Source organism: Crocuta crocuta, unplaced genomic scaffold (genome assembly GCF_008692635.1).
Source record: "Crocuta crocuta isolate KB4526 unplaced genomic scaffold, BGI_CrCroc_1.0 scaffold139, whole genome shotgun sequence".
Classification (NCBI taxonomy): domain Eukaryota; kingdom Metazoa; phylum Chordata; class Mammalia; order Carnivora; family Hyaenidae; genus Crocuta; species Crocuta crocuta.
Genome location: NW_027533258.1, coordinates 2120162 through 2133342, shown reverse-complemented (window position 1 = coordinate 2133342; position 13181 = coordinate 2120162). Strand labels below are relative to the sequence as shown.

Sequence of the window (13181 nt, the reverse complement as noted above, 5' to 3'; positions counted from 1 at the left end):
TGTGCAGGCAGAGGAGGGGCAGAGAGAGAAGGGGGAAGAGAGAGTCCCAAGCAGGCTCTGCACTGTCAGCACAGAGCCTGACTCGGGGCTCAACCCCACAAACCATGAGCTCATGACCTGAACAGAAATCAAGAGTCCGGATGCTTAACCAAATGAGCCGCCCAGACCCCCCAAGAATTTTAAACTTTAGAGGCTTCGGGAGAAATTAAAAGCCACGATGCCAATGATGAAAGCAGATGGCTACTTTTTTTTTTTTAGTTTTTTTATATCTGAGAGAGACACAGCGTGAGCAGGGGAGGGTCAGAGAGAGAGGGAAACACAGAATCCGAAACAGGCTCCAGGCTCCGAGCTGTCAGCACAGAGCCCGACGCAGGGCCTGAACCCACAAACTGTGAGATCATGACCTGAGCCGAAGTCGGAGGCTCAACCGACTGAGCCACCCAGGTGCCCCCAGATGGCTACTTTTCAGGGCTGAATTACAACCATCCAAATTCGTATGCTGAAGCCCTAACCCTGCAGCGTGGCTGCATTTGGGGACAGTCTTTAAATAAGTGGGCAAGTTAAAATGAGACCATGAGGGTGAGCTCTGCCCCAGGACTGAGGTCCTTACGAGAAGCCTAGAGACATGAGGGCTGCACCCACCATGGGGATGGCCTGAGAAGACGCAGTTCAGAAGGAGGCGGTCTGCACGCCAGGGAGAGGCCTCCAAGGGCATCAACCCTGCAACACCTTGATCTTGGGACTTTCCAGCTTCCACAGTGTGAGAAAAGGTTGTGGAAGCCACCCCAGTCTGCGGTGCATTGCGAGGGGAGCGCAAGCAAACCCATACAGCCGCACCGTCCAACTGAATACAATCAGCCTTGATTGCTCACGGACCACACACTTCTCTGTCAGACACGAACACACACTTAGGGTTCCGTGTGAGCAAACTCAGCAAGGAAAAAAAATATATAAATGTTCAGAGTGAGCCCCTAAGGGGTTCTGACACAGGGAAGAATTTACCTCCATACAGGAAAAAAAAAAGAAAAAGAAAAAAAAGAAAACCTGAGCTCCTTTCTGTGGATGATACTTGGAGGTCACTCCAGGTGTGGAAATTCAAGCCAACGGCTTACTGGACTCGCCTTGATCCTGGGGTTTCGTTAAGGGACAGATGTTTGTGTCTTTCACCCCTCACGGGCATAATTAAAACCACGCTTCTTGAAGGAGCCAACATCACGTGCGAATCATAGAAGACTGACCCAATGCATTGAGCCCATGGGAATCTCAGGTGCCTTCTACCAACAAACCTCAAGAAGGGGACCTCGTGGGGAACTTGGGTGGCAAATTAAGCGTCTGACTCTTGATTTCGGCTCGGGTCATGATCTCACAATTCGTGATCACAGATCAGGCCCTGAGTTGGGCTCTGCGCTGACAGCGCATCTTGGGACTCTCTCTCCCCCCTCTCTCTTCTCCTTCCCTACTCAAGCTTGCTCCTTCTCGCTCTCTCTCAAAATAAAATAAATATACTTAAAAAGAAAAAAAGAAGGGGACCTTATAAGCCTTGAAAACTTACAGGCAGAGCAGGAATGAAGATCATCACATACTCCTGGCTAAGCCTGTACAATGAAAAGAAAAAAGGCCTCAGAGGTTTCTATTTCAAGGCAGGAAAACTAACTAAAACCCCCTTTCCCATTCTTGGCTCTTTCTAAATTCATAGGTTTCAACCGCGAAATGGGACACTTGTTATAACTCAAATGGCCTCTCCTGGTTCTTCCAAATCTTTAGGTCTAGCAAAGGGTTTTTCAACCTCGGCACTATGGCCAGGTAACTGTCTGCCGCGGAACTAATCTGGGTGTCTAACGACATTCTGCAGTGTCTCCGCAAAGCCCCAGTACCAGTTCTGATCACCAGAAAGGCCCCATTGCTCAGTGTCCCCTAAGGTCACCGCCACTGGTCTCGGACAAGGACTTATTTTAAAGGTCTTGATTAACTAAACCAGCAGGTGGCCAACGTGGCGGCACATGAGAATCTAGGGAAACCCTGAAAGACACTCATGCCCACACTACACCTCAGGCCAAGTCAAACCGAACACTGACGGGGGAGGGGGACCAGGCATGGGTGGGTTTTAAAAGCACCCAGGTGACTTTCATATCAACCAGGGTCAAGAACGCCCGAACCATAACTAACGCTGTAAACGACTATCTCAAGCGAAGAATGTCTGCAAACCACTTCGCTATAAAACTATTTACACCGAAGTCACCCAACTAAGGAAGGTTCTAGATCTTGGTCGCCAGGTGTGAAAAGCACCACAGCCTGGTAGAAGTCGGCTAAGGAACGCCGAACCCACTCTTGGGGTGCAGCCTTGTCCCTGGCCTTTGGAATTCCCAGAGGCTGAACCTAGATGGGGCCATTTTTCTGCCAAGATGGACCCAGTCCCCCCATGGCAGGGGCCCCCCTTACTTGGACACGGCTGGGTCCTGCCTGAAGAGCAGCAGAATGTTCTCGGTGTTGACGAAGAGCGCCCAGCAGGGGAAGCAGCAGAGGAGCAGCACCAGGGTGCCCCTCTGCAGGATCACCCCCACGTGCTTCAAGTTCTGGCTCCCATACGTCTGGGTGCACACAATCCAAGCAAACCCATGAGTGTAGAAACGGTCCCCCCTCAGTCCCCCCAAAGGCCTTCAGTCGTGACTTTGCCACACCCTTTAGGTATCAGAGGTTCTCAAACTTGGCTACCCGTTAGAATCACCTGGAGAACTTTTTTTTTTAATTTCCTTTAAAAAATGTTTTTTAATGTTCATTTTTTGAGAGAGAGAGAGAGAGAACACACAAGCAGAGGAGGGGCAGAGGCAGAGCGGGCTCCGGGCTCTGAGCTGTCGGCACAGAGCCCGACGCAGGGTTTGAACTCATGAGCTAGGAGGTTATGACCTGAGCCAAAGTCAGAGGTTTAACCAACTCAGCCACCTAGGTGCCCAGAGTATGCTACTTTTAATCTCAGGGTCCTAAGTTCAAGCCCCACGTTGGGTATAGAGCTTAATTTAAAAAAAAAAAAAAAAAAAAAGAGGGGTGCCTGGGTGGCTCAGTCAGGCATCCAACTTCAGTCCAGGTCATGATCTCGTGGTTTCTGGGTTCAAGCCCTGTGTCGGGCTCTGTAACGACAGCTCAGAGCCTGGAGCCTGCTTCAGGTTCTGTGTCTCTGTCTCTGCCCCTCCCCTGCTCACTCTGTCTCTCTCTCTCTCTCAAAAATAAACAAATGTTAAAAAGAAAGTACCATACACCACAGAGCTGGCCAGGCACCCCACCTAGAGAACATTTTTAAAACACGGATACCAGGGTCCCACGAAAGATAGTCTCTAGATTTAGGGGTGCCTCAGTGGCTCAGTCGGTTGACTCTTAGTTTTGGCTCAGGTCGTGGTCTCCTGCCTCAGGAGTCTGAGCCCTGCATTGGGCTCTGCACTAACAGTGCAGAGACTGGCATGCTCTCTCCCCACCCCACCCCGCCCCTCCCACTCTCTCTCTCTCAAAATAAATAAACTTTAATAAAAAAAGTTTAGATTTAACAGGTCCAGGGTGAGACCCAGATATCAGTCATTTTTATGTATTTATTTCTTAAGTGTCTTCTTTATTTTTGAGAGAACAGAAGTGGGCGAGGGGCAGAGAGAGGGGACAGAGCATCTGAAGTGGGCTCTGCGCCGACAGCAGCGAGCCCAATGTGGGGTTTGAACTCATGAACCACGAGATCATGACCTGAACCCAAGTTGGATGCTGAACCCACCCAGCAACCCAGGCGCCCCTTTTCCCACGTGATTCTGATGGGGAGTCAGGGTCGGCCAGAAACCAACCTACCAGAGATGCAGCTTCTTGGGCCCCGCCCCCAACCTGCGAAACCGCAGCTCTGGGGGAGCGCCGGGGGAGCGCAGCAGCCCGTTCCTGCGGGCTTACAAAAGCTGAACTTGCACATCTCTTCCTGGGATGCATTTAGTGCCGTCTGTGCAGTAGCTTGAAACTAGCTACAGAGGGGCGCCTGGGTGGTTCAGTCGGTTAAGCGTCTGACTTCGGCTCAGATCATGATCTCACAGTTTGTGGGTTCGAGCCCCGCGTCAGGCTCTATGCTGACTGCCAGCTGAGAGCCTGGAGCCTGTCGGATTCTGTATCTCCCTCTCTCTCTGACCCTCCCCTGCTCACGCTGCCTCTCTCTCAGAAATAAATAAGACACATTAAAAACAAGGAAAAAGAAAGAAAATAGCTACAGACTAGTTACTTCCGCCACTGGAAAAGGCAAGGCGCGAAGGTCCCTCCGCCCCCTCCCCCACCCCAGACCGGGTCATGGTCATTCAGCATTTACCAGCATGCCACCAGCCTGCTGTGACAAGCCCCGCAGGTAGCTCGGAGAAACACTCAAGTTTGAGAAGCATGGGACCGGCCCAAACTCAGTGATGCAGAGAGTGATAAAAGGGCCTGGTACGAAATGTCCCCTATTTGGCCGGAAGGCAGCGTAAGGGGGCTGCGCACAAGCCTGCGCACAAGCCAGCCCCATGTCGAAGAAGCAGGCCCTGCAAAGTGGAACTGACAGCTGGCCAAGTGTCACAGGGCTTGCTGTCAGGAAGCTCCTCCCTCTGTGCCCAGGACCCTCCCTTCCTGCTGGTGGGGACCTTCTAGCTATGGCCCCGGGAAGATGTTCAGGGTCACCATGAGGGTCGCCTGGGGCTCCGTTTACCTGAGAGATGAGAGTGTCACACGCGGAAGATAAGCCGAAGCCCACCGAGACTCCGGTGACATTGATCATCTGGAAAGAAGCGCAAGGGGAGGACAGGAAGGTAAAATCTGTCTGCACCGGCCACAGGCAGCCTTGACAAGCCAGCCCCACTCTCCGCCCGGAGCCCATCCGCTGGCCCCACTCAATTAAAGCCCGTGCACAAGTTCAGAAACAGGAAACACCTCAGCCAGGGGTTACTAGGAAGCCTTCTTTCTTCAGTCCTAGGCGTTTTGCTCCCTAACTTCAGAGGAACGGGAACCCTTTTTTAAATATTTCTTTATATTTGAGAGAGACAGAGTATGAGGAGAGAGGGGCAGAAAGAGGGAGACACAGAATCTGAAGCAGGCTCCAGGCACCGAGCTGTCAGCACAGAGCCCGAAGCGGGGCTCGAACTCACAAACCGCGAGATAAGGACCTGAGCCGAAGTCGGACGCTCAACCGACTGAGCCCCCCAGGCGCCCCGGAACATGAATCCTAATTAAGGGGAACGTAATGTGGTTCGGTGGCAATTCTGGGTAAGTCCACTTGCTCAAGGCCAAGCACGGCCAAAGGATTCTGAGGGCTCAGAATCAAGCCCCTGAAGTCCAGAGAGCTTCCAGGTAACGCTGGTCTTGACCAGGGTCAGGAACTAAACCCCAGGATCCCTGGAACTTTGGGGAGCCCAGGGCAGCACCCCCCAATGCCAGGGAGCGGCATCGCAGGCTGTCTGGGACCTGTGACCTCCACCTGAGTCTGCAGAGAGGTTACCAGGGACAACAGCCCCAAACTGGACTTGGCCTAGAAGCACCAACTTTCTTTTTCTTTTTTTTTGTATTTTTATTTTTGAGAGAGAGAAAGCAAGCATGAGCAGGAGAGGGGCAGAGAGAGAGAGGGACAGAGGAACGAAAGCTGTGCTGACGGAAGCAGCCTGATGCGGGGCTCAAACTCACGAACCGTGAGATCATGACCTGAGCCTGGGTCAGACGATCAACCAACCGAGCCACCCAGGCGCCCCAAAGGATCGCTTTCGTGTACTTGCTTGGCTAAAGAGAAGCTGCCAGAGGCTTCCTGAGCGCATTTGTTCCCCCCAGATTTCCAAACATTAAAACCCCAGAAGGATAATTAAGCCTGGGGGGCCCACGTTGCTGCCTGAAAGCAGAACAACCCATGTACACCCAGGACCCGGTTCAGAGTCGTCTCGCCCAGTTCCGAGGTAACAGACGCCAATGGCTAGGTGAGGCGGAGGGGTGCCTAGCAGGGCAGCAGCGAGGGGTCGGGGAGGCAGAGAACGGCCACACACCCGCTGCAGGCCCAAATCCGCCTTCCCAGACACCCCTCGCTGGCCAGAGCCAACAAACTGGCAGCGCCACTGGGCCAGGCACAGCCACGTAGCCCCTGGGAGAGGTCAATGGCGTCTCTCTTTGGTTTGCGGGATTCATATCAAGGATACAGGGACGATCTGGGCTTCCTCCCACTTTTAGGTTTGGACACTAGGATCCAGGATTTCATCTTCCACTTCCGTGTCATGGAGATGGAAGGGGGTGGGGGGGGCACAGTTTCTCCTGATGAAGTCAGACTTCAACCCCCCTTTTAGGGTTCCCTTCTCCCAGATGTGGGACCAAGAACAGAAAGCCAGAGCTCCATGGATTATAAATTCCCTGATTTGGGAGGCGGACTAAGGGCCCTCCAAAGATGTCCCAACCCAACCCCCGGAGCGCGGGGAAATGTGACGTTACGTGGCCAAGAATTATAGCTGCAGATGGAAATGAGGTTACTGGCCTTGCCAGCACCAGTGAGACCCCTTGGGGACTTCTGACCTCCAGCACCGGAAGATAATACAGTGCATTGTTTAAAGCCATTAAATAGCGGCAGCAGGGCGCCTGGGTGGCTCAGTCAGTTAATTGTTCGACTTCGACTCAGGTCGTGATCTCAGTTTGTGGGTTCGAGCCCTGCGTCGGGCTCTGTGCTGACAGCTCAGAGCCTGGAGCCTGTTTCAGATTCTGCACCTCCCTCTCTCTCTGACCCTCCCCTGCTCACGCTGTCTCTTTCTCCCTCAGAAACAAATAAAACATTAAAAATTTTTAAAAATAAATTAAAAAAAATGAAGGGCGGCGGCTTGTAATTGCAGCNCAACCGACTGAGCCCCCCAGGCGCCCCGGAACATGAATCCTAATTAAGGGGAACGTAATGTGGTTCGGTGGCAATTCTGGGTAAGTCCACTTGCTCAAGGCCAAGCACGGCCAAAGGATTCTGAGGGCTCAGAATCAAGCCCCTGAAGTCCAGAGGGCTTCCAGGTAACGCTGGTCTTGACCAGGGTCAGGAACTAAACCCCAGGATCCCTGGAACTTTGGGGAGCCCAGGGCAGCACCCCCCAATGCCAGGGAGCGGCATCGCAGGCTGTCTGGGACCTGTGACCTCCACCTGAGTCTGCAGAGAGGTTACCAGGGACAACAGCCCCAAACTGGACTTGGCCTAGAAGCACCAACTTTCTTTTTCTTTTTTTTTGTATTTTTATTTTTGAGAGAGAGAAAGCAAGCATGAGCAGGAGAGGGGCAGAGAGAGAGAGGGACAGAGGAACGAAAGCTGTGCTGACGGAAGCAGCCTGATGCGGGGCTCAAACTCACGAACCGTGAGATCATGACCTGAGCCTAGGTCAGACGATCAACCAACCGAGCCACCCAGGCGCCCCAAAGGATCGCTTTCGTGTACTTGCTTGGCTAAAGAGAAGCTGCCAGAGGCTTCCTGAGCGCATTTGTTCCCCCCAGATTTCCAAACATTAAAACCCCAGAAGGATAATTAAGCCTGGGGGGCCCACGTTGCTGCCTGAAAGCAGAACAACCCATGTACACCCAGGACCCGGTTCAGAGTTGTCTCGCCCAGTTCCGAGGTAACAGACGCCAATGGCTAGGTGAGGCGGAGGGGTGCCTAGCAGGGCAGCAGCGAGGGGTCGGGGAGGCAGAGAACGGCCACACACCCGCTGCAGGCCCAAATCCGCCTTCCCAGACACCCCTCGCTGGCCAGAGCCAACAAACTGGCAGCGCCACTGGGCCAGGCATAGCCACGTAGCCCCTGGGAGAGGTCAATGGCGTCTCTCTTTGGTTTGCGGGATTCATATCAAGGATACAGGGACGATCTGGGCTTCCTCCCACTTTTAGGTTTGGACACTAGGATCCAGGATTTCATCTTCCACTTCCGTGTCATGGAGATGGAAGGGGGTGGGGGGGGCACAGTTTCTCCTGATGAAGTCAGACTTCAACCCCCCTTTTAGGGTTCCCTTCTCCCAGATGTGGGACCAAGAACAGAAAGCCAGAGCTCCATGGATTATAAATTCCCTGATTTGGGAGGCGGACTAAGGGCCCTCCAAAGATGTCCCAACCCAACCCCCGGAGCGCGGGGAAATGTGACGTTACGTGGCCAAGAATTATAGCTGCAGATGGAAATGAGGTTACTGGCCTTGCCAGCACCAGTGAGACCCCTTGGGGACTTCTGACCTCCAGCACCGGAAGATAATACAGTGCATTGTTTAAAGCCATTAAATAGCGGCAGCAGGGCGCCTGGGTGGCTCAGTCAGTTAATTGTTCGACTTCGACTCAGGTCGTGATCTCAGTTTGTGGGTTCGAGCCCTGCGTCGGGCTCTGTGCTGACAGCTCAGAGCCTGGAGCCTGTTTCAGATTCTGCACCTCCCTCTCTCTCTGACCCTCCCCTGCTCACGCTGTCTCTCTCTCCCTCAGAAACAAATAAAACGTTAAAAATTTTTAAAAATAAATTAAAAAAAATGAAGGGCGGCGGCTTGTAATTGCAGCAAGAGGAAACGCACAGACAGCTTTCAGAAATCTGCGGTAGCAAGTCCCGTACGTACTGCGACGGCGAGGGTGACGGCGTCCAACTCCAGCTTCCCCAGGTGGCCGCAGAACACGGAGCTCACGAAACTGATCAGGAACACCATCAACTGGGCCAAGAACTGGGAGGAGACACAAAAGGAGCTGCAGGTGAGGGCGCCAACCTTCACAGCGTCCCAGCGGAAGGAGGGTGTGAGGTCTGGGGGGCGGGGTTGGGGCGCCCCCACCCTCTCCTAATCAACTCCAGTAAAGGAACCCGGCTGGTAGCGGCCTCTGCCAACTTCCACAGGCCAACGCACAACTTCCAGTAGGCTTTCCGAAGGGGGTTAAAATTTTTTAATCTTTATTTTTGAGAGAGAGAGAGGGAGACCGAGAGAGACAGAGAGCAAGCAGGGGAGGGGCAGAGAAAGAGGGAGACAGAATCCGAAGGAGGCTCCAGGCTCTGAACTGTCAGCACAGAGCCCGACTCGGGGCTCGAACTCACGAACCGAGGGATCAAGACCAGAGTTGGAAGTCCGACACTGAACCGACTGAGCGACCCAGGCGCCCCCAGAATCCGTTTTGAGAACTTTCTAGCCTTTTTAATGGATTTTTCACGTCAGAGTCTCATGCCACAGATCACATGTATACACTCTCTGGAATTTTCAGAGGCTGCCTTCTGGGATAACCCCCCTGTTCCCCCAAATGCCTAGGGACAACTGGAGAGAACACCGCCTTCAATCAATTCCACAGGCAGGGCCACCTAGGGCACAAATGAGATCATCCGCCTGGAAGGTCAGTGGCTCCCGAATCTTGGGGTGAGACATCCCCCATCTGCCAAGCACATTTAATTCTTGAATCCTGTGGAGGCTCAGATAGGAGGGCAAATTCGGCTTCTGGAACATTGAGCCATCATTCCAGAAACTACTATGACCTGCTCCCCAAGGCTGTAGCTGCGTTTGGACACTTAGCTTATTTCCTTAGGTTAATTTTAAACCACCTCCCAGGGCACCAGGGTGGCTCACTTGGATAAACGTCCTATTTTCCCTCAGGTCATGATCTTGCCGTTCACGAGTTCGAGTCCCATGTCAGGCTCTGTCCAGACAGCTCAGAGCCTGGAGCCTGCTTTGGATTCTGTGTCTCCCTCTCTAACTCTCAAAAATATATTTAAAAAAAAAACAAAAAACACAAACACCTCCCACCCCCACCTGCCAAACCCAGGCAGAGGCAGTAAAGTACCTCTCCGGAAAGCCCTTCTTTCCCAGGAGGCTTACATGGTCCAAGAGGGGATTCGTCTGACTCCCACTCTGCGGAAGGCAGAACTGACACCTTAGGGTGGACAGGCGCTGCCGGCGTCTGCCCCAAGGGTCCCTTCCAAGCTGATGGGGCACAAAGGTGCTTGTGCTGGTCCCATTGGCCAAAGGAGAGACGACACCTGTTCTGACCTCAGACAAGGTTCCATCTTGCTTGGTTCCCTCCCCCCCCCTCCCCCAAACAGGTTCTAATCCGACAGGACCTTCAGAAGGGATGCTATTGGAACGTATCACAGAAGCAAGCCAAAAACTAAAGCGCGGGCAGGGGACAATGAAAAGCTGGGGGCAGCGGTGAAAATAACAAAGGCTGGCATGGAAGCCCCAATCTGTAGAAACTAAGGCTACAGCCAGGGTACCCCCGGAGGCCTGCACCAGGCGGACTGGCCACAATCTCCATGGTTCCAGCTAGGGGACCTTGCTGTCTATCCGATTGTGAATTTATATAACTTTAAAGATCATGGGGTCCATGGGGCACCTGGGTGGCTCAGTCAGTTAAGCGTCGGACTTCAACTCAGGTCATGATGAGCAGAGACTGTGCTCCCGGAGAGCAGGCAATGCCCCTTCGGGATTATTTTTCAGGATTCTGACTCAGCCTGGCAGTAAAGATATAATACCATTGACAAAGACAAAGTTAAAAAGCCCAAGGCTAGGTAGTTTCAACTACCACCTCCCTGTCTCACAGGTATGTTCTCTGCCGAATAAATAGAACACGCACTGACATGTTTTCTGATATGCACCTCTTCCCCTTGTGTTACGCATATTCTCTCCTTACACGCCTGCCTCGTCTGAGGCTCAGTGGGAGAGAAGTCCTACTACCTCGGCCTTGATACTCTCTCGGATCCATGTTAATATGAGAGGTCTGGAGGAGAGATAGCGAATGGGAGAGAGAAAATCACGGAGAGATTTGGACCCGCATCCTACTTGATGGTGGAGCCTTGGGACAGGGGACACGGAGCATGAGAAAAGGATGCATCTCCTCCTCCTCCTCCTCCAAGCCCCTCCGGAAATAGAAAACTCACAGCAGATGGGAATAGAGATGGAGCGAGACCAAGTGAGGCTCCACATACAATTCGTGAGAGAGTAAATNCAAAGAACTGGAGGGAAAATTCCTAAATTATCTGGGTGGGGAAATGTCAGAGTGCGTGTCTGTTTCCTCCTTTGTCCGGTGTTCTATTTTTGCCTATAAGTAATATACATTGTATCTGTAATTAACACGGTCCTATACATAGAAACACAGGTGTTCCGACAAACATAATGCCCAAAAGGTCAACAGGTCAGCCAAGTGCTTCTCCCTGGAAACCTGGAAGGTCCCCCCTACATCAAGGGGGACCAGGTTACTGTGGGAACCAGCAGAGACAAAGGACCGATCCCAGAAAAGGCTGGGTCTCAGGAAGCTGCCATGTGTGTGGGGTTCGTCTGTTGTTACATTAGGGCTGTTAACATTTCTTACAGAGACTCTTCTCAGGGCAAGTCTGCGATGGAACGTTGAGCCAAAGTACGGATTTCTATCCGCATTTTATGGACGAATAAGCAAAAACTACAAGAGCTACTCAAATTCACATAGCTGTTTCCTAACCTGCCTTCTGAGAGATCAAAGCAGGGAACTAGCCCCCAAGAACAGATTCCAAACCCCGCGTCCTCGCATTCTCTCTCTCCTTCTGCAAGAGCGCTTCACAAACGCCTTCCTGCGGGGAGGGATTTCCCTTTCGTGGCTTTGTCCCTGACATTTCTTTTCCCCCATGCACACCACAGCAGGTGTCACAGGATCCCACAGACAGCGAGGTCACCATGCCAGGAAGTGGCACCTGACCGCCTTAGCCTCTGCAGGTGCAGACGGTCTACCAAGTGGCCAAAAGCTGATTTCTGCCTTGAAACCACAACGGGATCTTCTTGTCCAATGAAACAACTTCTTCCGTTGACTGGAAAACCACCCAAACGGCCAGGAGAACAGGGATGGGATATTTTGTTGTGGTTCTTGTGGTTTTTAAAACCCGCGTTACTTTTTGACAACGCAGAAAGAGGCCTAACCTAACGAACAAAATAAAACCTCAGCCCCAAAGAAAACCACATGAAAAACTTTTTATATCTTTAACACACTAACGGCGGAGGAGATGGTGGGGCACGATGCTTCGAATTTCCTCGTTCAGAGGGGGACCGAATCATCCCGGAGGATCCGGAGATCTAAATCCAAGAGAGACGATGCACCTCCTTCCGCCCTGACTCCAGAAAATTCAGCTACCTGAAATCCCGACCCGACAGCTAGTTTGCAAACCAACCAGATTCCCCGGGGGCGTTCTGAGGTTGGGGGGACGCTTGCTTCGCTGGAACCCTCACCCACGCAGGGAGGGCACCTAAAGGCCAGAAGGTCCCGCTTCCTCGGGGACTCCCAATGCCTCGCCGGNGGGCCAACCTCCGACGGGAGCCACCTTACTCACCGCAGGGCCCGCCAGAACCAGGAGCGCCCTCAGCTCCTCTCGGAAGCCCGGCAGCTGCAGGCAGCACGGCCCGCGCCGCTCGGCGGTGGCCTCCTGGCCTCCTCCGGGGCCGGGCTCCTCGNCGAGGCCCCCGGGCTCCGGGGCCCGGCAGGCTAAGTTTGCCAACTCAAACTCGGGGGCCTGGGCCGCGCCTCCCTCGGGGGTTTCCGTTTCTGGAACCCGTGGCGGCGAGGAGGGAACTCGAGGTCTCGCCCCGAGATCGAGCTGGCGGGCAGCCGAGGGCTCGGGTGGGGCGCACTCCTGCGTCTCGGGCATCTTGGCTTCGGCGGTCCCCGCTCTGCAGCGTGTGCTCAGCGCCTGCTTTTGAGGCTGGGTCTGGAAGTGCTGTCCTTCTCTCCCACCGACTCTATTAAAGAACTTGAAATCTACCAAAACACAACAACAAGCCCACACCTCCCCCCACAGAACAATGCCTGTTCCGCCCGGGGTTTTTGAGTATGTATCCATCAGCCTCAAGTGGGAGGACCGGAGGCTGCGTCAACAAACGAGGATTCAAGGGGAACCTGCTTCGTTGTCCCTGAGAGAGCAGAGCAACTTGCTTGCCTCCTAGACCCTTAGTTGGCCTCTTCTGTGAACCCCAAATAGTATCTCCTGGTGATAGTCCTGGTGAGGATTAAATGAGATTGTGTCGGTGAACCCAGTGCCTTCAGCCCGGTACACCGTCCTTGCCAGACAGACGTTAGTTACCAAAAGAGGATGATTCCCAGAAGAGTGGAAATCACTTCTGTCATAAGAGCGATCCAACTTGAGCAAAGAAAATGAAAGAGTACATTTTGGGGCTCCCCAAACCAGGAAGTTTGGCTTCAGGGGTTTTAAAACAAAGCCTTTAGTGCTTTCCCTCTCC

At 53.1% G+C, this 13181-nt stretch overlaps 1 protein-coding gene across 1 annotated transcript in view; it reads right to left on the bottom strand.

Moving 5' to 3' along the window:
- Nucleotides 1-12592, bottom strand: part of LOC144217160 (multidrug and toxin extrusion protein 1-like) — a 42920-nt gene extending 30328 nt beyond the window's left edge. The window contains exons 1-4 of the mRNA XM_077746700.1: nucleotides 12278-12592; nucleotides 8571-8672; nucleotides 4694-4762; nucleotides 2440-2588 (exon numbers count right to left, since the gene is read on the bottom strand). Coding sequence (XP_077602826.1) covers nucleotides 2440-2588; nucleotides 4694-4762; nucleotides 8571-8672; nucleotides 12278-12592 — 635 coding nt within the window. The remainder of the gene's footprint in view (nucleotides 1-2439; nucleotides 2589-4693; nucleotides 4763-8570; nucleotides 8673-12277) is intronic.
- Between the last annotated feature and the right edge of the window lie 589 nt (nucleotides 12593-13181).